The sequence below is a fragment of the Mytilus californianus genome, unplaced genomic scaffold (genome assembly GCF_021869535.1).
Source record: "Mytilus californianus isolate M0D057914Y unplaced genomic scaffold, xbMytCali1.0.p SCAF_3, whole genome shotgun sequence".
NCBI lineage: Eukaryota > Metazoa > Mollusca > Bivalvia > Mytilida > Mytilidae > Mytilus > Mytilus californianus.
This window is the reverse complement of record NW_026262679.1, coordinates 10,171,753-10,198,805: the sequence shown is the minus strand read 5'-3', so window position 1 is coordinate 10,198,805 and position 27,053 is coordinate 10,171,753. Positions and strand designations below refer to the sequence as shown.

Sequence of the window (27,053 nt, the reverse complement as noted above, 5' to 3'; positions counted from 1 at the left end):
TAATCACAAAGTCTCTTGAAATAACATCAAGGTAGACCTTAATCGAAGGCATCAGAAAGACTTAGATTTGTTTACAGACGAAACGGTGAAAGTGAAAATGCCTTGCTACATATCGCATTTGTTTGATTTCTCCCAGTACCTTTAAGAGATTCCGACTGGCAGCAAAACCAAAGACTAAAAATGAATAGTACTTCGAATCAGCAGACACCTCGTAATGACGGTTTCCACTCATATATTTTTGCTTGTATTTTTAAGACCTCCCGGTTTGTCTTAGGATGTTGAATATGGTCATTTCTCCCGTTCGGCAGTAAAACACATGCTGAAGAAGGGCGTCCGTATTGAAATGACGGATGTGTAAATGCATTAAAGTAATTTCGAACCTGAAATATTTCATACCATATCTATTTTGTACCATGATTATTTCATACCATATAGAAAATCTCTATGAATACCATTGAATACATGTACCATATGGGCCATGCACTTATATGTACTCCCTAGTTTGATAATTTCGTTTCTATGATAAGTCTGTTAATTTCTTTAGCATAACTTTAAATGAACGGAATTACAGAATGAAAGAAATTTATGGCCAGCATTATATGAAATTAGAAACTCAGCCTAGACCCAATAAATAAAGCAAATATTCTAAATGATCAATTTCAATCAGTCTTCTCTGCTGCATGTCCAATCATTAAACGAGATTTTGAAAAGAAAAAACTCATGTCAGATCTACCAGAAAATTATCCAGACAGCGAACAAATAATCATCACAAATAATGGAGTGGAAAAACAGCTGAAAAATCTAAAACCACACAAGGGTACTGGACCAGACAGCACCAAGCCAATGATTCTGAAAGAACTAGCCAGTGAAATTGCTCCAATCTTAACCATCATAGTGATATACAATTTTTCAATGGAGAAAGGAAAGATACCCGATGACTGGCGAACTGCAAATGTCACCCAGGCATATAAGAAAGGCCAGAAATACATAGCAGCTAACTATAGGCCAATATTCCTAACATGTATTTGCTGCAAAATAATAGAACATATAGTCACCAGTAACATCATGAAACATGCAGAGGTAAATAACATACTATATATATATACCCACTACAACACGGCTTCAGAAGTAAAAGATCATGCGAAACACAACTCCTTGAATGTATCGATGACATCACAAAAAACCTGGAAAACGGAAAACAATCAGATCTGCTAATACTTGACTTTTCAAAAGCTTTTGATAAGGTGTCCCACAGCTTACTCCTCCATAAATTACACCATTATGGCATCCGAAGTAAAACAAACAAATGGATAAAGGAATTTCTAACCAATAGAACCCAGGTAGTAGTTGTTGAAGGCGAAACATCTGACAAAGTAAAAGTAGAATCCAGAGTACCGCAAGGATCAGTATTAGGACCCAGTCTTTTTCTGTTTTACATCAACGACCTACCAGAAGGCTTACACTCCACAGTGAGACTGTTTGCGGACGATACTGTGGTCTACTTGACAATTTCATCAGACAGCGACTGCCATACACTCCAAGAAGACCTGGACAAACTGGCAAAATGGGAAGAACTCTGGAAAATGGAGTTCCATCCTGAAAAATGCAGTGTCCTCACAGTTACAAAAAAGAAAAAGCTAATCAAGTGGGACTATAAACTCCACGGCCATACTCTGGTGCATGAAACATCAACTAAATACCTAGGCTGCACCATCGCAAATGATCTAGATTGGGGAGAACATATAAACAACATCACAGGAAAAGCCAGCGAAGCCTTGGTTTCCTACATCGAAACCTCCACATTAGCTCAAAATCCATCAAAGAGCATGCCTATAAAATATTAGTAAGACCGCAAATGGAATACGCCACGACAGTATGGGACCCGTACCAGCAAAACCACATAGATGAAATTGAAAAGGTACAAAGAAGAGCTGCACGATATGTAACCAGCAGAAATAGAAATAGATCAAGTGTCAGCAACATGATAAATGAATTAGGATGGAAAAGCTTACAAACAAGACGAAAAGAAGCACGACTCATCATGTGTTACAAAATAACAAACAACCTTGTAGCCATAGACAAGAATTAATATCTACAAAAACCAACAAGAAGCTCAAACCGGACAGGACAACATACTTACCTATTACAGCCAGCCACCAAAGGCTGTAGGAAATAGTCCTTCTTCATAAACACCGTCAAGGATTGGAACAAAACTGCCACCAGATACCGCCACAGCAAAGTCTCTTGAGATATTCAAGTCTCAAGTGACCAAAACCACAAACTAAATAGACAGAGCAATTTGTTTTTATCCTGTTTTTAATCATGCGCAACTTGCCAGAATATTCATCATGTTGAATGTGGGCAGTATTTGGAAGAAGAAGAAGAAGATATGCCTTTTTTAACCATATCTTCCTCTTTAGATATCCAGTTATCCATCAGATTTTTGATGATTACAAACTACTGTGCATGAGAAGAATAAAAACAAATCAATATTTACAAATAATGCGAAAAATAAATACTAAACATGAAAATGTGGTTTAAAAACTATTTACATAACTACTAGAAATTACTGTTCAATTTTGTAGAGAACAGTGGGTATTAGCTGTTCTCTAAAAATACTGAGTGGAGTTACATTCAAGGGATGCAATTACATCCTTCACAACCATATTCTCGAATCAGTTACATCTGCAAAATATCTTGGCATTACCCTACAATCTAATATAAATTGAAACACACATATAGACAACATAGTATCAAATGGGAATAAATCAATTGGTTTTCTAAAACGAAATTTAAAAGTTGCAAACACCAAAATCTAGAGCATATCAGTCACTAGTATGACCCAAACTAAAATATAGTATTGTCTGGGACCCACATATGAAAGACCAACAGCTAAAGCTTGAAAAGGGACACATATGAGCTGCTCGCTACATACACATCAACTACAATTACACAAGCAGTTTCACAAAAATGTTAAACAAGTTAAAATGACCACCACTAGCTGAAAAATGTTTAAAAATTAGACTTATTTTATTTTATAAAGTGATACACTGTCTTGTAGCCATTCCAACGAATGTTCTTGAGCAAACCGCCAATAGAACAAAACAAAACCATACACAGACATACAAACATATCCAAACTTCCAAAGACACATAAAAATTGTCATACTTCCCTCGAACAATCATACAATGGAACTTGCTCCCTCAGACTATCATTGAAACCACTTCTGTTAACAGCTTCAAAGATCAGCTAACTACAGCTGTTCTTTCCAGCTTCAAATGTAAACACTCAAACCAAAACATGTACATAACAGTTATTATTTGTAATCACAATCTGTATATACAAACACTTAAATTGTTATTAAATTATTAGGAATTTGTATAAATTTTCGTCAATCAAGCATGCACAACAACATGTATTCTTCATAATTGAAGCCTTAATTGTTGACCCTAAGAAGAAGACATGGATAGTGCAAAAAAAAAAATATTTAAGTTTCAGGTTTTCTATAGATACAAATGTATTAAAGATCAATGTTCTATGGATTTAATTAAATTGTGAACATCATGATTTCTGTCTCTCCATGATATAGTCTAATTGGAACATTAAACTGTTAGTAAGTCCATAATATTTGGTATGTAGTTGTATAAGCATAAGAACATCTCATTTCCACGGAGATTATTTGGCCCAGCCCCATAAGTCATAGTTTATTGACCTTTGAAACTTTTGCATAGTTTACATGTTTAAGTTGTGATTAGTTTTTAGTTTAGTTATTAATAAAGTTTAAGGGGAAACACTAATGATACTTCAATGATAAGTTGTTTAAGCATAATCACATCTCATTTCCAAGGAGATTATATGTCCCCACTGCTTTAGTCAGGGTTCAGTGACTTGGAAAATTTTCCATAATGTACATGTTATGATTAGGCTAGTAACAGGTGAACCACTTATAATGAGACAATGATATTTGGTATGCAGTAGTTATAGCATTATTTGGCCCTGTACACTCAGTCATAGTTCACTGATTTTGATAAGAATAAATATAAGAATAAGAATATTTATTATTCCAATCAAGGGCCCTTGATGGGCAGCATAACATGTACACATAAAACAATACATCATGATTTGTAACAGAAAAACATTTTTATATATTAAAATGAAACATTAAAAAGTTCAGACAGATGTTATTATCTTCATTCTATAAAAAATCACATACATTTAATTCCAGGCAGGATCAGAACTATAAAATCATTACAATTATCATTGTTATTACATACATTAATTAACATTTCGTCTAACATCTAGACATGTAATAATATAGCTCCCTAAATATTTAAGTATAGACAAATTTTCATTAGTAAATAACCAAACAAATTTTGCCTCATTTGAAAGATATATAAAATTGGGACAGATACAGTTTATCTCCTTGAAAAATATCTCCCTATCATTATTGTATGCTGGACAACTAGTAATAAAATGTTGTTCATCTTCAACCAGATTTAGAGTACATTTCTTACAAAGCCTTTGGTCTCTTTCTATATATAAAGTTTTATACCTGTCTCTTTCTATTTTGAGATCATGTGCACTGATTCTGATTTTACATATGGCACTTCTCAATTGAAAAGTGGATTGATATCTTGCATAGTTTACATGTTAAAGCTTTCTTCAACATTTGTTTATACCATAAAAATAACATAAAGGTGAGACATATCTCTGTGATAACAGTTTTTGTCGAGCCTGCGACTTTTGTCGCAGAAAGCTCGACATAGGGATAGTGATCCGGCGGCGGCGGCTACGGCGGCGGCGGCGTTAGCTAACTTCTTAAAAGCTTTATATTTTAGAAGGTGGAAGGTCTGGATGCTTCATACTTTGTATATGGATGCCTCATGTTACGAAGTTTCTGTCAGTCACATGTCCAATGTCCTTGACCTCATTTTCATGGTTCAGTGACTACTTGAAAAAAAAGTTAAGATTTTTTGTAATGTTAGATTCTCTCTTATTATAAGTAAAAGGATAACTATATTTGGTATGTGCGTACCTTGCAAGGTCCTCATGCCCGTCAGACAGTTTTCACTTGACCTCAACCTCATTTCATGGATCAGTGAACAAGGTTAAGTTTTGGTGGTCAAGTCCATATCTCAGATACTATAAGCAATAGGTCTAGTATATTCGGTGTATGGAAGGACTGTAAGGTGTACATGTCCAACTGGCAGGTGTCATCTGACCTTGACCTCATTTTCATGGTTCAGTGGTTATAGTTAAGTTTTTGTGTTTTAGTCTGTTTTTCTTATACTGTATGCCATAGGTCTACTATATTTGGTGTATGGAATGATTGTAAGGTGTACATGTCTAGCGGGCAGGTGTCATCTGACCTTGACCTCATTTTCATGGTTCAGTGGTCAAAGTTAAGTTTTTGAGTTTTGGTCTTTTTTTCTAATACTATATGCAATAGTTCAACTATATTTGGTTTGTGCATACCTTGCAAGGTCCTCATGCCCGTCACACAGTTTTCACTTGACCTCGACCTCATTTCATGGATCAATGAACAAGGTTAAGTTTTGGTGGTCAAGTCCATATCTCAGATACTATAAGCAATAGGTCTAGTATATTCGGTGTATGGAAGGACTGTAAGGTGTACATGTCCAACTGGCAGGTGTCATCTGACCTTGACCTCATTTTCATGGTTCAGTGGTTATAGTTAAGTTTTTGTGTTTTGGTCTGTTTTTCTTATACTGTATGCCATAGGTCTACTATATTTGGTGTATGGAATGATTGTAAGGTGTACATGTCTAGCGGGCAGGTGTCATCTGACCTTGACCTCATTTTCATGGTTCAGTGGTCAAAGTTAAGTTTTTGAGTTTTGGTCTTTTTTTCTAATACTATATGCAATAGTTCAACTATATTTGGTATGTGCGTACCTTGCAAGGTCCTCATGCCCGTCACACAGTTTTCACTTGACCTCGACCTCATTTCATGGATCAATGAACAAGGTTAAGTTTTGGTGGTCAAGTCCATATCTCAGATACTATAAGCAATAGGTCTAGTATATTCGGTGTATGGAAGGACTGTAAGGTGTACATGTCCAACTGGCAGGTGTCATCTGACCTTGACCTCATTTTCATGGTTCAGTGGTTATAGTTAAGTTTTTGTGTTTTGGTCTGTTTTTCTTATACTGTATGCCATAGGTCTACTATATTTGGTGTATGGAATGATTGTAAGCTGTACATGTCTAGCGGGCAGGTGTCATCTGACCTTGACCTCATTTTCATGGTTCAGTGGTCAAAGTTAAGTTTTTGAGTTTTGGTCTTTTTTTCTAATACTATATGCAATAGGTCATCTATATTTGGTGTATGGAAATATTTTATGATGTACCTGTCAGTCTTGCAGGTTTTATTTGACCTTGACCTCATTTTCACGGTTCATTGCTCAGTGTTAAGTTTTTGTGTTTTGGTCTGTTTTTCTTATACTATAAGCAATAGGTCAACTATATTTGTTGTATGGAAGGATTGCAAGCTGTAGTACATGTCTGCCTGGCATTGTTCATCTGACCTTGACCTCATTTTCTTGGTTCATTGGTCAATGTTTAGTTTTCTTGGTTAAGTCTGTATCTTAGAAACTATAAACAATAGGTCAACTATATTTAGTGTATTGAATGATTGTAAGGTGTACATGTATTTCTTGTTTGGTTTATATGACCTTGACCTCATTTTCTTGGATCATGTTAAGTGTATGTGATAGTTGTAGTAAAGCTTTATATTTAGGACTATCAACATAATATCAATGATTAGTAAAGAAGGCGAGACATTTCAGCGTGTGCACTCTTGTTATTCATATGTGTAACAATTTTTAGTTATCTTTGGTAGATAGACTTTACATTAATTGCCACTTGGGGGCCTCAGTGGCCAAGTGGTCTAAGTAGTTACTACTGTAATCACTAGCCAGTCAACACTGAGGTTGTGAGTTCGAACCCCGCTCGTGTTGGTGCACTCGACTCCAATCTTAATTGACTCGGATTGTCAGTTTTCCTATCGAAGGTCGTGGTTTTCTTCTGGAACTCCGCCTTCCTCCACTAGTAAAATCTGGCCACCACGAAAAAGCCCAAAAAAGGTTTCAGAATGGAATATATTTAGAGACATTAAAACGTTGGAATATACCATGTATACTGTTTTAAGTCATTTTGTACATTGATATACATGTACATGTACTAAGTCAGTTTAAATGTGTTCAATGATTTAAAATTCAATATTCAATAAATAATCTTTGAAAAGCTATGACAACTTGTATAGAACTATCCAGTCATCTTTTTAGAAAACTGGTAAACACATGTATTTTTGTGCTCTGGTTTACAACAAAATCTTTCATGCTTGCACTGATGCTTGGAGAACATAAACCTAATTTTCTCATGATTTAAAATCAGTTTTAGTTTTTTAGTATAACATACTAAGATTTTACATTGTTTGTAAATGATACTCACAGAATATTTAATTTTAATGAATAATGTAATACTCCATGCTCTTTATTTAGGGGTGTCAGTGTTTGGATATTTTAAATCTGAGTTGACAAGAGGTTACCTGTTGGAAAGGGATCAAGAAAAATTTACAGAAAGAAGACAGAGAGTGTATACATTTATGAAAACACCAAGGGAACTTGAAAAGGTAAGTTATTTTTGGATACAGAAATATAACTAAATGAAACTTGAAAATACCAATAACTTTTGAGTTTAAAATTTTCTGACTATGGGATGTATAAGAATAAATGGTTCAATTGTCTTTTTTTTAGATACTTGTGATGATTGACCAAAAAGAAAAAACTAATATGTTTTTATATCTTCAGATGATTGTATTTCTCAATGAAATTGCTTGTTATGAGTTTGCTGTGGACATTTTTATTATGCATTTGATCTGTAATAGTATATATTTTGTGTACATGCATGAAATATACTTACAGTGTTACTTATAAGAAATAATTGCTAACATTTTACATAATTTTACATACTCATAGTAAGAATCTTGTTGATTGTTTTTAGACACATTTGAATTTATTTATGTATTATTTTTAATGATTTTATATACATATTTTGTTTCTATTTTCAGTTCTTGCTTTATGGGTATTTGCACTGCATGGATGCATTCCTATTTATTTTTACATTCCTACCTCTCAGAATAGTTGTAGCATTCCTCAAGATATTAACTCATCCATGTGGGTTACTCTCATCAAGGTAATTCATATATAGGATACTGTGGATTCATTATAATTTGTTGGATACCAATTTTCATGTATTTGGAATGTGTGAACCACTGATTTCAATGTTCAATGAAGTATAAATTTTCTATAGGCTTGTATGCCGACTTTGGCAAAACCATGATATCAAATATCCCTGAAAATACAATTTTTCCTCAATCCACGAAAATTGGTACCAACAAAATAAATGAAAACACAGCAGTTGCAGCATTTTACACTATGCATATGATAAGGTCAACTAGGCAAAGGTTGAGGTCAGTGTGATCTGTTACCATCAATTGTAAAATCTGTCATCCATTAATTACTTTTGTAAAACTACTACAGTATTTCAGTTGAAACCCAACTTTGGCAGTATCATTTTTATTCTGTCTACGATCAAAAATATGTTGGATATAAATACTGTAATCCCACTAACCAACTAATGTGGCTGCCTTGCCAATAGAAAGATCAAAGATTTTAAACACCAATGTTTATCATTTCCTATACAGATACATAGCCTGTGTGAAGCATATGTTGGTGAATTGCTGTAATGGTAGTTGGGTGGTCACCTATTTACAAATTATATCAGATGACTTGTGCTAATCAACCAAGGATATGTTAAGATAGTGATAAATGACAGTGAGACAGCAACCTTTAAATTTAATGAAAACATAAAAACAAAACATAAACTTTGTAGAAAACATAAGATATGAGTAATTGGTTCCCCATATTTTCTAAATTATGTGTTTCTTTTTCAGGACCAGACATATATTAGAGCCAGCCCAAGCTTGTGATATTCTAAAGGGTATTATTCTAGTGGTATGCTGTATTATAGTCAACTATATAGACACGTCCATGATGTACCACCTAGTTAGAGGTCAAGCTGTTATCAAACTGTATGTCTTCTATAACATGTTGGATGTAAGTATACGCCTCTGCATGCGGGATTTTCTCGCTGCATTGAAGACCCATTGGTGGCCTTGGGCCTTGGGCTGTTTTCTGCTCTTTGGTCAGGTTGTTGTCTCTTTGACACATTCCTCATTTCCATTCTCTTTTCTATATAGACACTTCTATGATGTACCACCCTATAATATAGTGTTAAATGTTAAATATATCAAAAACCTTACAGATCCCCAACCCTATATTCTGCACTGCCAACACAAGACCTACTAAGTGCACTATATAGTTTGTCACTGGTTGATGATGGGGTTTCATTCCCCATCCCCTAATATCATTAATTGTTAAATAAATTGAAGACGGTTTTGATTCCCACCCATTAACCAAATATACATATATTCTTAGCAATGACAGAGTACTAGAATGTGTTTGTTGTACCTTTTCTTTACTGGAGTGACTTATATAGATGAAGGAGAGACATTAGTTTGAGTCCACTTAAACAGTTCCACCTAGTTAGATATTAAATGTCATTAATTTGTTCAGCACATTGATGGATCAAGCATAAACTCTGTCCAAAGTCACTTTTGTTAAGTTTTCATGTCAACATTTTGTGGTCATATTAAGCTGCTTTCAATATTTTCATTAAGATAAATAAGCTTTATTTTGTTTCGTTTTTTTAAAGCTTCCTTTTATACTTTCAGATGGCAGATAGACTGTTTTCAAGTTTTGGACAAGATATTTTAGAAGCATTATTCTGGACAGCAACAGAACCAAAAGATAGAAAGAGAGAACATGTGGGGGTCATACCACATCTTATATTGGCTATTATTTATGTCAGTATCCTTTTGAGAAATTATTGATACTCAATTTAATGTCATATTACAATTATGATTTCTGTTTGCATGACACATATTTCTGTAAGTAAGATTATTGTACATAGAAAGAAAATTTATATATTCTTAGAAAAGTGAGGCACATGGACAATTTTCATTCAAATTACAATTACCGGTAAAATAAATGTGAAAAAGTACATGTGGTGAGGAAATGTTTAGATGTAAGAGTCTGATTTTTAACAAAAATCCTTTAATTTTAAGTTTAAAAGAAAGAGTTCTTTCCTACATTTCCTAGAGATGATTCCTTAACCCATTCATCAGTTATACATACATTGTTGATTTTGTTCCAGGCTACTGTATTGAATGTAGCATTTAATTCTCACAACAAAGCTTTGTTAACGATAATGATGTCAAATAATGTGAGTACTGTTTGTCTTTAATTATTAATTTTGTTCCAACTAGAAATGAATTGTTGACACAGAGATATGTCTTGCCTGTATGTAATTTTTTTTAGTATAATGCAAAGGTTAAAAATGAATTGGCAACACAAAAATATGCAAAAGTTTCTGTGGGATGATACCAAATAATCTCATGGGAATGACATATGCCAATGATAATACTACTCCATACCAAATACATATATCATTGACTTACCATTGGTGGTTCTCCTTAAAATTATCTTATCACAAACCTCTCCAATAACTCACGCTGCTAGCACTGGTCATGCATGGTTAAGTCTAGCTTCCATGGCAGCCGTGCATGCAAGACAAAAAATCATTCCTTATTCCCATGGTTTGCAAATAACCCTTTTGCATCTATTTTTGTTCTATAAGTTCATAGTTTAAATTTTCAGTATGTTAATCTATTAATGAGCTATTGAAATAAATACTTGTATTTTTTTTCCTCAATTAAAGATATTTTTTCAGTTTAAGTAGGATCATTATGGTTTGAAAGAAGATAGTTATTTTTTCAACTAATACAACTTTAAATTTTATTTTGCTTTTAGTTTGTAGAAATTAAATCTAACATGTTTAAGAAGATAGATAAAGGTTTTCTCTACCATATAGCCTGTAGTGATGTAAAGGAAAGATTTGTATATGTTATACTGCTGAGTGTAGTCTTCATTAGAAATATGACAGAGTTCTCCTGGAATCCAGGTATGTGTCACATGATCTGTAGAAAGATTTACATATGTTATACTGCTTGGTGTAGTCTTCATTAGAAATATGACAGAATTCTCCTGGAATCCGGGTATGCTTCACATGATCCGTAGAAAGATTTACATATGTTATACTGCTTGGTGTAGTCTTCTTTAGAAATATGACAGAATTCTCCTGGAATCCAGGTATGTGTCACATGATCTGGAGAAAGATTTTTATATGTATACTGCTGGGTGTAGTCTTCATTAGAAATATGACAGAATTCTCCTGGAATCGAGGTATTTGTCACATGATCTGAAGAAAAGTGTCATGTTATCTATGAATACAGTTCTGTATGTTATAGTGATTAGAGTAGTTTTCATTACAAATATGACAAAATTCTCCTGGTTAGCATCCAGTCAAATGATCTATGAAAAAGGTTTTGACTAAAAATATACCTGAGTTCTCCATGAAATTTTGGAAAAAAGTGTTACATACTTTAGAAAAGGATTTTACTGGAAGTTGCAAACATAAGACATATGACTGAATTCTTGTAGAACTCAGTTAAATGTAACATAATTAGCAGAAAGGTTTATTCCTTCTTTTATCACTAATAACATCAAAGGGAGACAATATATGACTAGACTCATTGACATCAGAATTCATTTTTGTCAACCTGCGACTTCTGTCACAGAAAACGAGACATAAGGATAGTGATCTGGCGGCAAAGGCGGCGTTAACTAACTTCTTAAAAGCTTAATATTTCAGAAGCTAGAAGACCTGGATGCTTCATAATTTGTATATAAATGCCTTATGATATTAAGTTTCCGTCTGTCATATGTCCATTGTCCTTGACCTCATTTTCATGGTTCAGTGACTACTTGAAAAAAAAATCATATTTTTAGTATTCTTAATATCTCTCCTATTATGAGTAATAGGATTACTATATTTGGTATGTGCATACCCTGCAAGGTCCTCATGTCTGTCGGGTAGTTTTCACTTGACCTCGACCTCATTTCATGAATCAGAGAACAAGGTTAAGTTTTCTTGGTCAAGTCCATATCTCAGGTACTATAAGCAATAGGTCTACTATATTTGGTGTATGGAATGATTGTAAGGTGTACATGTCCAACTGGCAGGTTTCATCTGACCTTGCCCTTATTTTCATGGTTCAGTGGTTAAAGTTAAGTTTTTGTGTATTGGTCTGTTTTTCTTTTACTGTATGCAATAGTTCAACTATATTTGGTGTATGAAAATATTTTACTATGTACATGTCAGTCTGGCAGGTTTTATTTGACCTTGACCTCATTTTTTCAGTTTATTGCTCAATGTTCAGTTTTTGTGTTTTGGTCTGTTTTTCTTAAAACTATAAGCAATAGGTCAAATATATTTGGTGTATGGAATGATTGTAAGGTGTTTATGTCTGTCTGGCAGTTATCATCTGACCATGACCTCATTTCCTGGTTCATTGGTCAATGTTAAGTTTTCATGGTAAATTTTGTTTTTTAGATACTATATGCAATAGGTCAACTATATTTAAAGCATGTAATGATTGTAAGGTGTAGATGTCTGTCTGGCAGGGTTCATCTGACCTTGACCCCATTTTCATGGTTTATTGATCAATGTTAAGTTTTCATGGTTTGGTCTCTTTCTTTTATACTATAAGCAATAAGTCAACTATATTTGGTGTATGGAATGATTTTAAGGTGTATATGTATATCTGGCTTGGTTTATCTGACCTTGACCTCATTTTCTTTGATCATGTTATTTTTATGTGATTTTTATGTGATACCTGTAGTAAAACTTTATATTTAGGACTATCAACATAGAATCAGTGGTCAGTAAAGCCGGCGAGACATTTCAATGTGTGCACTCTCGTTCTATTATTGTATAGGCCATGTGTATATAATAAATAGAATTTCAATCTTCATAGTTTGCTTTTTTATGACCGTAAAGTTTTTTACATTTTGTTTTTCAGATCATATTTGGGTGATCATTCCAGACGCAGTTTTAGTATTAGTAGCTGAGTTGTTCGTAGACTGGATTAAACATGCTTTCATAGTCAAGTTTAATGAAATACCAGCTGATGTAAGTTAACTAGATAGGAAATATTGTATGAATTAAGTTTAATGCAATACCAACTGTTGTCCTTTTTTTGTGGAGCCTCCAACATTTTGTCGCATTGATATAATTCAAGGTGTACCATTCTTTCTCTGTAAGATGAATTGTTTATATAATTTAAGGTATACCATTCCTTCTCTCTAAGATAAAGTGTTGATATAATTTAAGGTGTACCATTCCTTCTCTGTAAGATAAAGTGTTGATTTAATTTAATGTGTACCATTATTTCTCTGTAAGATGAAGTGTTGATATAATTTAAGGTGTACAATTCTCTCTGTAAGAAGGGGTGTTGATATAATTTAAGGTGTACCATTCCTTCTCTCTAAGATAAAGTGTTGATATAAATTAATGTGTACCATTCTTTCTCTGTGTTATAGTGTTGTTATAATTCAAGATGTACAATCTTTCGCTGTCAGATGTAGTGTTGATACAATTTAAGGTGTACTGTTCTTTCTCTTTAAGATGAATTGTGGATATAATTTAAGGTGTACCATTCCTTCTCTCTAAGATATAGTGTTGATATAATTTAATGTGTACCATTCTTTCTCTGTAAGATGTAATGTTGATATAATTTAAGGTACTGTATACCATTCTTTCTCTGTCAGATGTAGTGTTGATATAATTTAAGGTGTACCATTCTTTCTATGTAAGATGAATTGTTGATATAATTTAAGGTGTACCATTCCATCTCTCTAAGATAAAGTGTTAATATACTTTAATGTGTACCGTTCTTTCTCTGTAAGCTATAGTGTTGATATAATTTAATGTGCACCATTCTTTCTATGAAAGATGAATTGTTGATATAATTTAAGGTGTACCATTCCATCTCTCTAAGATAAAGTGTTAATATACTTTAATGTGTACCATTCTTTCTCTGTAAGATATAGTGTTGATATAATTTAATGTGTACCATTCTTTCTATATAAGATGAATTGTTGATATAATTTAAGGTGTACCATTCCATCTCTCTAAGATAAAGTGTTAATATTCTTTAATGTGTACCGTTCTTTCTCTGTAAGATATAGTGTTGATATAATTTAATGTGTACCATTCTTTCTATGTAAGATGAATTGTTGATATAATCTAAGGTGTGCCATTCCATCTCTCTAAGATAAAGTGTTGATATACTTTAATGTGTACCTTTCTTTCTCTGTAAGATATAGTGTTGATATAATTTAATGTGTACAATTCTTTCTCTGTAAGATGTAGTGTTGATATAATTTGAGGTGTACCATTCCTTCTCTCTAAGATAAAGTGTTGATATAATTTAAGGTGCACCATTCTTTCTCGGTAAGATGTAGTGTTGATATAATTTAATGTGTACAATTCTTTCTCTGTAAGATGTAGTGTTGATATAATTTGAGGTGTACCATTCCTTCTCTTTTAGATTAAGTGTTAATATACTTTAATGTGTACCCATTGTTTCTCTGTAAGATATAGTGTTGATATAATTTAATGTGTACAATTCTTTCTCTGTAAGACGTAGTGTTGATATAATTTAAGGTGTACAATTCTTTCTCTGTAAGATAGTGTTGATATGATTTGAGGTGTACCATTCTTTCTATGTAAGATGAATTGTTGATATAATTTAAGGTGCACCTTTCTTTCTCTGTAAGTTATAGTGCTGATATAATTCAAGGTGTACAAATCTTTCGCTGTCAGATGTAGTGCTGATATAATTTAATGTGTACCATTCCTTCTCTCTATATATAATTTAAGGTACCTTACTGTGGATTCATTTATTTACGTGGGTATCAATTTTCGTGGATAGAGAAAAAACAACGTTTCGTGGTATACGTAAATTCGTGGATCGCTGATTACAAAAAAAAAAAAAAAAAATCAGATACGCAATTCGTGGATTTCTTTTTGATTTAGGAGATCATATAACCTCCTTGGTTTGATCAATAATAAAACAAACAAAAAAGAAGGAATTCATTGAAAAAGTTTTGAATTGTCAAAATCCTCGATTAGTCATTCTAGGTTAAAGTGTTCATTGAAAACTTCTATTACAATAATGGACAGAGACAACTAATTATTTGTTTTACAATTTATAAATTCTTGTCGGAATTATATAAGGCATTCAAAACTCTATGATTGAAATCTCATTTCCCTAATCACGATAAAATAAACAGTCGATCATATAAGTTAAAGGTGTGAAAATAAATGCTCCTATCATAAACAATATTACCTACGGGCAATATCACGGTACTTAATCCTATTGATTTTTAATCACCAGTAAACCAAACTAAGACACAGTAATTAACAACTTGCAGTTATTTTCCATGAACATTTTTAATCAATTTTTAAAAGTAAATTATCACTGATATTCGATATTTTTATTATTGATTTAATCAAAATACTTGTATCTTCTTTCAATAAAAACACCTGTTATCTCACAATGTTTATCGCTAGTCAGCACTATACTAGAACTGCATAACATAACCGGAAATAAACATCCGAATCCACATTTCTCGGGATTATTCTTCGTTGAATTCTTAAATTCGTGGTTCGCTGTTACCCACGAAACCCACGAAAATAGGTATACCACAAATAAAAATGAATCCACAGTATACCATTCTTTCTCTGTAAGATATAGTGTTGATATAATTTAAGGTGTACCATTCTTTCACTAAGATAAAGTGTTGATTTAATTTTAGGTTTACCATTCCTTCTCTGTAAGACTAGCAGAAGACCTTGTGGCCAACAGACAGAACAGGGTATAAACTTTTATGTATAGTTATAATGTGAGGTTTTTTCATAGTTACCAGTTTTATATGGGATTACATTATTATATGAGGTATAAACCAACAACCTTTAACATGTAAAGAACAATCTGTATCACATATCAATAGATGTAAGAATACCTAGTGAGGGAAATGACCAGAGTGAACAGAAAATCATCTTTGTGTTTATATGATAAGTATTCAATTAATTCATGCATGTAATTTTTTGTAATTTTAGAATAATTAGCTCTTTTGAAGGTACCTTATGCCATGGTTTTATTAGGTTAATAACAGTTGAAGTATGTTTCACTTATAAATCTACTTGGAGATTTTTTCAGATTTAACCTTAAATGGAAGTTTGCCTTTACCTCTGAAATCCTCAAAACATTAACATCCTTAAGAAGTCAATAGCAATTCACAATACAAGTCTTAGTTTAAAGATTATGGGTGTTGTGTTGCCAAGGCTACTCTATTTTTACAGGCATGGAAGCTATGGTATAATTGTCAATGAAACAAGTCTCCACCAGACACCAAATGACGTAGAAGTTACAAACTATAGGTCAACATACGGCTTTCAACAATGAGCAAAACCCATACCGCATAGAAATTTATTAAAGCCCTGTAATGACAAATGTAAAACAATTCAAAAGAGAAAACTAAAGGCATGAAGGAAAAACAAATATGATATACAGCAACAAACAAATACCCTGATTACAGGCTCCTGACTTGGGATAAGCACATAACAGTTGTTGTTGCACATGTTGCCAATGCCTAACCTTCCCCCTAATCTGGGACAGTGATGTAACAGCACAATATAAGAACAAACTATAAAATTATTTGAAAAGGGATTACATCCACTTCATTTGAACTTTGGTGGATTGTTGTCTCATTGGCAATCATACCACTTCTCCTTATTTTTATATTAACTCATCAGATCAATACAATATTTAAATAGATTATTCTGACCTGTTGTGGTGATGGATCTACCCTATTTTTGTCTCGCCTTGAGGTAGTCAAAAAGCGAGACATAGGTACCGTAAATTGGGTTATTTTGGTTGTAGTTTTATTTTGGTTTATTTGGTGCCTCCAATAAAAGTGCCAAAATATAACACACGAAAATAAAGCAAACACTAAAAATTGAAATGCCAAAATTGTGTACTGGTACGACAATATCCTAATGTTAATTGTTGGGGAAAATATTTTATGTTATTATATCTTCCGTATATTTCCTACAATTCTATACAGCTAAATCTGCAAATAAATACCTGGTATAATTTGACAACACTATATAATTTTTACTTCGTTGTCCATTTTCTGAAATTGTTAAGAAAACACAACATGAATTTTTATATACACATGTCATAAATATGCCAGGCTATTGCTGATTAGACGCTGTTATTGGTAATTAGAATATCAAAACTCCTTGTAATCCTTTATCTTCAATTAATTAACATGTACTGCAAGAGGCATAAGGATTAAAATTTAAATCCTTGATCGTCAATAGATTAACATGTACTGCAATAGAGATGATTAAAATTTATTTCATATGATATTTGTAAAAAAATAAATAATCTATTTAAAAAGTGATTTTAATATTTAAGATTTTATTTCATATATTTCTTTCAGCTTTGAACCACGATATACGGAATTATTTGCAATTGCATCCGTATCTGATTCCTTCATTAAGTTAACTTTGTCGTGTTTCTAGTTTGAGAAGTTCAATTATATTTTGTCAATAAACGGGTAAATAAAGGCAAATATGAATGAGCTTGCTCACTTCTGTTGTTCCAAAATTAAACATATCAATTGGACGAAGCACCAAAATTACACACACCAAAATAAAACACATGCCTTTCGACGCCAAAATTTCCCAATTTACAGTATTCTGTTTCCGGCGTCAACAATGTATTAGTTTGTGATTAGGTCTAGTTTATGGTGAACCACTAGTGGTAGGTCAATGATAATTGGTATGCAGATGTACAAGCATTGTCATATCTCATTTCCATGGAGATTATTTGGCCCTGCCCCCTCAGTCATGGTCTATTGACTTTGAAACTTTTGCTTAGTTTTCATGTATTAGTTTGTGATTAGGTCAGTTTAAGGGGAACCGTTAGTGGTAGGTCAATGATAATTGGTATGTAGTTGTATTAGCATTTGCAAGTTTCATTTCCAGGAGATTATGTAACCCCACCCCCTCATTATGGTTCATTGACTTTGAAACTAGTTTATAAGTTAATGTTTGTGTCTAGGTTTGTTTAAAGGGAACAACTTATGAAAAGTCAATGGTATTTGGTTTGCAGTTGTATTAGCATTGACACATCTCATTTCAATGGAGATTGTTTAGCCCTGTACCTTCAGTCATGGTTCATTGACTTTGAATATTTGCATAACTTACATGTTAAAGTACGGTACGTCTAAACACCGCTCAGGACCTCCTGAGTGCACTCAGGACATACAAAGTGCACTCAGGACATGAAATAGTTGTTTTAGTGAGAAGTGAAGGTATGCATTCGATAGATAATTTAATTCTCCATCTTATAATTTTTGTTTTGATAAAATCAATTTATTATTTAAGAAGTTATTGAAGTTTTCATTGGCACGCGCCGATTTTATGAAATATGTCAGGCATGACCGGTGATTATAATGAATATCAATTATCATGTTGATTAGGTCGTTTGATCTTTAATAATTAGGAGTGATTAGTAATGGTACTAACCTCATACAAGTAAGCTTGGCAAACAAACAAAACCAAGATGTCTTTTGAAGAATAAAGAACAATGAAGATATATTGTTTTAGAAAAAATGTTAAATAAACTTGTATTATTGTTTGTAATAATTGAAGCCATTTGAGAAATATGAGAAATCTACATATAGTTGGGAAATTTTAATTCAATACATTTCATTTGAAAACGTTCAAAAATATAGATATAAAGTATTGCAAAATGTGGCGATTATTTCATGTAGTAAGATTTGGTTTTACATTGAGCTCGTTCTTGTCCAGTATTAAGATTCCTTGAGCAGTTTTAACGTAAAAGTAAATTCTGAAGAATGATTTGTTGTAAAACAGTGAAAAGAAAATGTCTAAATTTTATTTCTGAGTAATACGAATGTTTAACAAATCAGCATTTAGTAAGATTTTATTTCTCATTTAAATCGTTCTTGTCCATGCAGTAATACAAGCCTAGAACGAATTTCAATGTGTAAATAAATTCTGAAAAAAATGAATTTGTCTCCGTTTTTTCAAAATTATCATATTTGGGTATTATTTCTAAACATTTTGTAAGTAAGATTGTAGTATGATTCTAAACTAAATTAAAAAAAATGATTTTTTTATTGTAAAACAAATGAAAAAAATATTTAATTTTGTTTCTCAGTTCTTCCCATGTTTATTTTTGTCAGTTTACTGTCCTAAATAAGTGCTATCGTATATTGAACTCTCGCCATTTATCATATTTTGGTATTTTACTGTAAAAAAAATTATGAACATTTCGGTCCGTACAGAAAACATGATGTATCATTTCAATGTTGGTTTTCGAAAATAAAAGAACAGCGAGAAAGACTATTTCGGAGACTGTTGATTGACACGAAATCCGTCCAAACCACGACTAAGTCTTCGTGCACATATCTTGAAGTGACAAAACCCCAGAAACTTGCTCGTAAGCCAAACCAAAGAAAAAGACCAAGGGCAGCATGTACGCAGCCAAGATATTAGACTTACCAAATCATATAAATAAATTCATCTAAATATTTTCACTGTAAATATTGTACATAATTGCCTTCTCTATACCTATGTTTATGGTTTATTGAGAATAAAGATATACAAATTCAATAAAATTTGATATTCAGTAAACATTGTTTTTGTTTATGAAGTTGATTTGGAGAGAGAGAAAAAAAAAATCCCAAAGAAAAACAAAAATCGAACTTGTTACAGAAAAACGGCAACTATAAAATAACACGATTTTTTTATTTTCTTTATGCATGAACTGCAGACCACAACAAAATTAATTTAGCCGTCATCATGAAAAATAAACTGAAAAAGAGCATCAAAATATTACCCAAATATGATAATTTAAATACAATTAAATACAACAATGATGAAGTAGAGCAGAATATAATGGTACAACAGTGCCAGCTTTCTGAAGATCCATAGGTATCCATAGAATTTTTTTTTTTTTCTCCATAAACGTAAAAATTTACTATGCATAATTTAAATTTAACTGCATTAAACAATCCCTAAAAACTTAAAACATCGTGTTATTAATTTTAAACGTAACACTGTACTAACAACACAATTCATTAAAAACAATAAATATAATCCAATCAATTTTGTTGATTGAATAATTCACGGCTCAGTAGTTGTGTAATCAGTGACACGTGCCCTCATTATTTTATAAGAATTGACATATCTATCTAAGTTCGATTTCAAATTCTATCAAAATTTAACTCTTAAATAAGTAGCATGTAACGAATATATACAGCCATCCTGTGTGCAAATATGATGATAAGGGGTCCTGAGTGCACTTTGTATGTCCTGAGTGCACTCAGGAGGTCCTGAGCAGTGTTTAGACGTACCCGTTAAAGTATTGCTATTTTACTTTCAACATTTGCATTATCAAAATAACAAATAGGTGAGACATATCTCTGTGTTAACAGTTTATTACAGGCTTACATAAACTATTCTGATCTGTTGTTTGATCAAGCTAACCTATTTTTAACAGGCTTACATAGATTATTCTGATCTGTTGGCAAGGAGGATGGGATTTACACCACTACCATTAGCCTGCCTACTGGTCAGGATATGTACCAGATCATTTAAGATATCAGGTTCTCTTGGTATCTGTATTATAATTGCTTTATATTTATGGTGAGTAGAATGTTTACATCACTTGGTATCTGTATTATAATTGCTTAATATTTATGGTGAGTAGAATGTTTACATCACTTGGTATCTGTATTATAATTGCTTTATATTTATGGTGAGTAGAATGTTTACATCTCTTGGTATCTGTATTATAATTGCTTTATATTTATGGTGAGTAGAATGTTTACATCACTTGGTATCTGTATTATAATTGCTTAATATTTATGGTGAGTAGAATGTTTACATCACTTGGTATCTGTATTATAATTGCTTTATATTTATGGTGAGTAGAATGTTTACATCTCTTGGTATCTGTATTATAATTGCTTTATATTTATGGTGAGTAGAATGTTTACAGCTCTTGGTATCTGTATTATAATTGCTTTATATTTATGGTGAGTAGAATGTTTACATCTCTTGGTATCTGTATTATAATTGTTTTATATTTATGGTGAGTAGAATGTTTACATCTCTTGGTATCTGTATTATAATTGCTTTATATTTATGGTGAGTAGAATGTTTACATCTCTTGGTATCTGTATTATAATTGCTTTATATTTATGGTGAGTAGAATGTTTACATCTCTTGGTATCTGTATTATAATTGCTTTATATTTATGGTGAGTAGAATGTTTACAGCTCTTGGTATCTGTATTATAATTGCTTTATATTTATGGTGAGTAGAATGTTTACATCTCTTGGTATCTGTATTATAATTGTTTTATGTTTGTGGTGAATAGAATGTACTTTTTATATAAATAAACCACTTTTTCAAGAGTAGAAAGATAATTACCTTGCCAATGTAGAATTACTGGCATGGTTGTGGTTGCATTGCAAATTTATTTTAAAATGACTTCATTCTGCATGAGATCAATATTGGTTTTAACAAGATTTAATGGTTTTTACCTTATTAAGCCAGTGAAAATACAGAAACCTTAAATTCTTGGTTCTTACCCATACTGAGGAAATCAACAAATATTGGCACCCACAAAAAAATAATAAATCCTCAGTACTATGACAATACATTTTTTTGTAAGAATTCAATTATCATAGATTTCAGTAATTAAGGAATTCAAAAAAACCTGACATAACGAATACTTCACAAACTACAAAAATTGGAATTCATGAATTAAAGTTCTTCACACTGCATTTGAAGAGATAACAATGTTAATTAGATTTTATAATTTCAACCAAAGAAGAGTTATCTCCCATGCAGTATTAAAGCCAATATAGTCGCCCTGTGTTACCAGTCAAATTTCTTTAAATTAGTTAATTCTTAAACTCAGAAGTTTCTGTACTCAATTCTACACTCAAAGTCATTTTTGATAGATAAAATTGTATAAAATAATTAAAAAATTATTAAACTATTTGTGTGGGTTGGAACATTGTTTATTGAAATGAAATGTAAATAAATAATAAAAATAAATATATATAACTTTTGAATAACTGGTTTGAACTTTGATCATATATTTAAATGGCTGTGAATATGTAAAAGTCTAGAATCACAGGTTGATTTATATATAATTGATTTTAATTCTATACAGTGAAAAAGAGTTCCGTTAAGAATATATCTGATTGTCAAAATAACCCTAAACATACAACATGACACATCACCCCTTTCCCCCTCCCCCAATCTGCCACCACTCACACCAGGATAAGACAGATACAAACAGCATGACATAGCACCCCTTCCCCAACCTGCTACCACTCACCACCAGGATAAGACAGATATTTTCACCCACAAAATCTAGTGTATATATATATTTGAAGGATAGTTTACATACAATACAAGTTCTATGGTTTGTTACTGACCCCCTAATACTCAATGGACCTGTAGGGCGTCAGTATCAAACTGTATAACGAATTTATCACACACATGACTTTTCCTGCCAAGTTATGTATAAAAATAGACAATGAAATACAATAACAATAATAGATGACGTCACCATTAGTAGTAGACATGACGTCATGGATCCCATATGAAATCTACTTACCCCATACCGATCCATAGGGGGTCACTACGTACCGGTGTTTTATCTGAGGTGCAATTAGTATTCATATCATAACATGAGTTGTTAAAGATATCAAAAAACAGTTTACCATATACATGAATTTTTTTTCAAGACAATACTTTTCCGGTACTAGAAGGTGTTTGTTTGAGTGACTTCTGTACATGCTAAAGATGAAGGGGAGACATTTTTCAGGGTACTAGAACAATCAACAAAAGGTTGAAACATTAAGTTTTATTTTATTTTTCAGTTTGATGACATTTAAAGTCCTAACAAGTATAATAGTCCTAGGTAAAGCCTATGATCTCATTAAAGACAAACCGAAGGAAACAGAAACAACAAACCCTACAGAGAAACAATGTTCAACAGAATCAAGCGATGTATTTGCTGACTCTTCGCAAATTCTAACACAGTCCAGCTTTGTGGATAATATTGGACCTGATATCGAAAAACAGCCAAAAGGAAATCTTAATAATTCTTTGAAAAGTAACAGCTCTATTTCAGAAAAGTCTATGACTAGCGACTTATCCACAGAAAATGTGACTTTATCAGGTGACCATATGACATCAATACAAACAGTATTTACAGAAGAAATAAATATTTCTAAATCAGAATTATTTTCTCAAGAATCAGTAACAGACAGTTATATAAATGAGGGAGATGATACAGTAATTTTAGAAGAGAAAAAGGATAAAAATGAAGATACTGTTCATGATACTGATAAACCTGTTAAATCTTATGATAATCCTAGAGAAGATGAAGTTAGGCACAGAAAAATTACTGTAGAGAATAAAGATTTAAGTCCTGAATATTTATAAATGCAACAACAGCTTCTATTTTACTACTGTTGGAAGAAAATAATGTGCAATTAATGTTTGTCTTATCTACAATATAGGTAGTTCAAAGCTAGAGACAGGTGTTACTTTTCAGGGTCGTTGTTAAGATGTTGTATACAGCTATTATATATCAAGGGTATTAAAAAGCAGAGACAATCCATGATTATAACATACATACCTCATGATTAAACTCTGGCGAGGCAAAATGTTTATGATGTCAAGATCTACCTACAATCCATTTAGACCAAAATTGTCAGACAATTTTTTATAGGAGTTATTATCGATTTGTTTTACAGAAGGTTTGAAACTTGAACAATAAAATACTTTGAATTGAATTGAATTGAATTGAAATCACAATTTTTACTAGTTTTGGCCAATTAACTTAAAAACTATAATGGATAGACAGAAACTGTCTAGCTAAAAGAATCAAATAGACTAAAATACAATGTGACCAATGCACGATCCTTGGAGCCCTTGTTTGTTTTTAGCTTTTAGGTATTATATCATACAAATGGTTTTCAATTTTCCTTTATTTAAAGTTATTTTAGTATTTTTTTGTTTCTGCTGCAAAGCTACCACGTCAGTTCTAGTACCTGTCAATTCACCTTTTATTAAGATTTTTCAGGTGAGGCTTTTCTGTGTGTTCAATCCTGTTGTTTTTTGTGCTTTACCACCATTCCTAGCTAACATGTATTGTTATTATTATTATTGTTATATTTTTCTACTGTATACATATACCAGAAAACTTTATCTTTACAGTTTTAAATTAATATTTTATTTTATTTCCATCTTTAGCATATCTTGTCGAAAAGGCCAAGAAGAGCTAATTACTTCAACTGATAACTTTTGTCTATCTTAGGTTCTTAATGAACTTATGAAACATTGTTTTGTACAAAATAACTTTTGATAAAACTTAATTTGAATGATTGCTTTGGGTATGAAAACCAGTTTAACCATTCTTAGTCAAGTTTAACATTGGGGTGAAATAGTTTTAATAGTAAACAGTAATCAACAATATTAAAAGACAAATACAATGATCTAACACATGTATGTTAAACTGACAATTACATCAAACTTTTTATGAAAAAAATCATAATAAAACATAATTGTAAATAAAATTAAAAGAGTAAAGATTTTTCTTTGGCCATATGATCTGTGATTACCATCTAACTATTTTCATGCACATCTCATCTAAGTAGGGCCATACAAAAACAATTACTAGCTTCTTAGGCCAATTTAAAAAAAAATTTTGATGTACAAAATTTATTAAATATTATGAATAAAAGGAGATGTTGGTTGTATATCAATTAGACAGCTATCCATCGAAAAAAAATAACTAACTAAAAGAAGTCACGCGAGCAACATACAGTCTTCAAAAATAGACAGGTGTCTATACAATATGTCAAGTGGTAAATCTTCCTGAGTCTATTAAAGTTTTGAATAAATTAAACAGAACCACTCTCAAAGATCTACTATCAACACAAAATACTTGAGAAAGAACACTAAGGTAATCATGATGAAGTAAATTGGTAATATCAGTCCGGGAAAACTCTGAATTCGGCAACGTTGTCAAATTCGGCAACGTTGCGGAATTCGGCAACCTTGGTTATTTATACATATCTAACTACAGTTAACCATCAATACTTGTCATTTTTAAACAGCTGATAAGAAATTATAATAGTATATAATCAGTATCTTATACTTTATTTTTTGCAATAACAAGATTCTGCCAGAATAAGATCTACCCAAGTAAGACTTATGAAGCAAATCACATGCCTTCAAATACTAGACAACAACAGATCTGAATAAAACATTTGTAAAGAAATATTTTAATGTTAATGTAATTTACATGTTTATAAATGTTGCTTTTTGTGACACCGTCAGATTTACTGACTTAACACCATAGAGGGTGCTTTGATTTAATTATTTATGTAATGAATTGTTTTTTGTGCTTCTCTCTACTATGCAGTATGGCTTTTGAATATGTATGATTATATAAAAAAAGATTTTTGTGGAATTTACAAAATAAAAAAAAATATTATATCTATTTCTTCATATTAAAGCAACTGCTTCAGTGGTCTCATGGAAGCATGCTCACCTCAAGTGCCAGAGGTTGTTGATGCTATCCCCAGCAGGGTCGGCTTAGAATTAGAATAATGTTTGAGTTGGTTGATATGCCTTCCTGCAGCACTTTCCATATTCATCTCTGACAGCATGCGGGTTTAGCAGGTTATATCCATATCACATTTACATTCTTGTCTTCTATATTCATTTAATAATTGCCACTGAACATTAAGCAGCCACCAATCAATCAAACAATCATCTTAAAGCTTCTGTAATATTCCTTTATTAATTGTAACCAAAAGCTTTTAGAATTATAAAAACTTAATAAATTTTTATAGATAACTTTAATTTAAAACTGATTTAACTCTACAAAAATTTTATTGCCAATTTTATGTCAAACAATATATTCAAGTCAGTTAACAGTTATCAAGTCTTTTGTAGAGGCCCATAATGATAGATTTTTAGGCAAGTACTTGGCTTTAATTTCTTTTGTTTTTATTTTATTTTACATAGGCTATATAAAGGAGCATTTGATAAAAAAAAAAAAAAAATATTGACTCCAAAAATTAACTACACCAGCAATCAATAGCTAAGTCAATTCAGAAATAAAACCCATTGACAAAGATGAACATTAAAGAACAAAATATATGGGTATATACGTTACCTTTTCCATTGCAGAATCTGAAGGGTTCCTAGCAACTTTATTGTTTGTACACCTAAACGAAAATGGTGCTATGCTTTTGGGTAGATATCAATTATTGAGGATGTTTTAAACTAATTACAGAATTGAGATTGCAGTGTCAAAATAAGCTGTCAAGTTACTGATAAGCTGATGAGGTTGGCCATACCAGTTTGTTGAATACTGCTTCTTAACAAAGTATAAATGTTAACACATCTCACTTAAAGTTTTTTTAAGTCTCATCAGGGAGTTTGATTGAAATTTGTTATATTTATAGATGGTGACTAAGACACCGCCCATTTATCTTCTTTGTTTCTTTTCTCATCACTTCTTTGTTGCTTTTCTCATCACTTGGCGTCCGTCGTTGTCGTCGATGTTAACTTTTTACATTTTGAACTTCTTTTAGAGAACAACTGAATGGAATGAAACCAGACATGGCATGAATGTTCCTTATGAGGAGCTGACCAAGTGTTGTTACTTTGAAGCTGATCCATCATCCAAGATGGCCGCCAGCAGGGACTTCGCTTAACATAGGACCCTATGGACAATACATACAAATGTCTTCTTTTAGAGAACCACTGAATGGAATGAAACCAAACATGGCATGAATGTTCCTTATTAGGTGCTGACCAAGTGTTGTTACTTTGAAGCCAATCCATCATTCAAGATGGCCGC

General features: G+C 32.1%; 1 protein-coding gene across 1 annotated transcript; it reads left to right on the top strand.

Annotated features, from left to right (window-relative positions):
* The first annotated feature begins 60 nt into the window (after positions 1-60).
* LOC127733934 (transmembrane anterior posterior transformation protein 1 homolog) lies at positions 61-25,678 on the top strand. The gene is made up of 11 exons (XM_052243415.1): positions 61-211; positions 7,522-7,652; positions 8,091-8,215; positions 8,976-9,138; positions 9,816-9,951; positions 10,269-10,366; positions 10,954-11,104; positions 13,065-13,174; positions 15,865-15,924; positions 20,649-20,794; positions 23,050-25,678. Exons 1-11 carry the CDS (start codon positions 181-183, stop codon positions 23,615-23,617), a joined length of 1,719 nt encoding a protein of 572 aa, XP_052099375.1. The 5' UTR covers positions 61-180; the 3' UTR covers positions 23,618-25,678.
* Positions 25,679-27,053: the final 1,375 nt, after the last annotated feature.

What these genes read in the sequence shown, in the direction of transcription:
- LOC127733934 (XM_052243415.1), top strand. Translation starts at nt 181, where the DNA reads ATGAATAGTACTTCGAATCAGCAGACACCTC. An exon ending in AGAGTTCTCCTGGAATCCAG is followed by an intron (nt 11,105 to 13,064) that starts GTATGTGTCACA and finishes TTTGTTTTTCAG; the next exon opens with ATCATATTTGGGTGATCATT. An exon ending in TGGCCAACAGACAGAACAGG is followed by an intron (nt 15,925 to 20,648) that starts GTATAAACTTTT and finishes TATTTTTAACAG; the next exon opens with GCTTACATAGATTATTCTGA.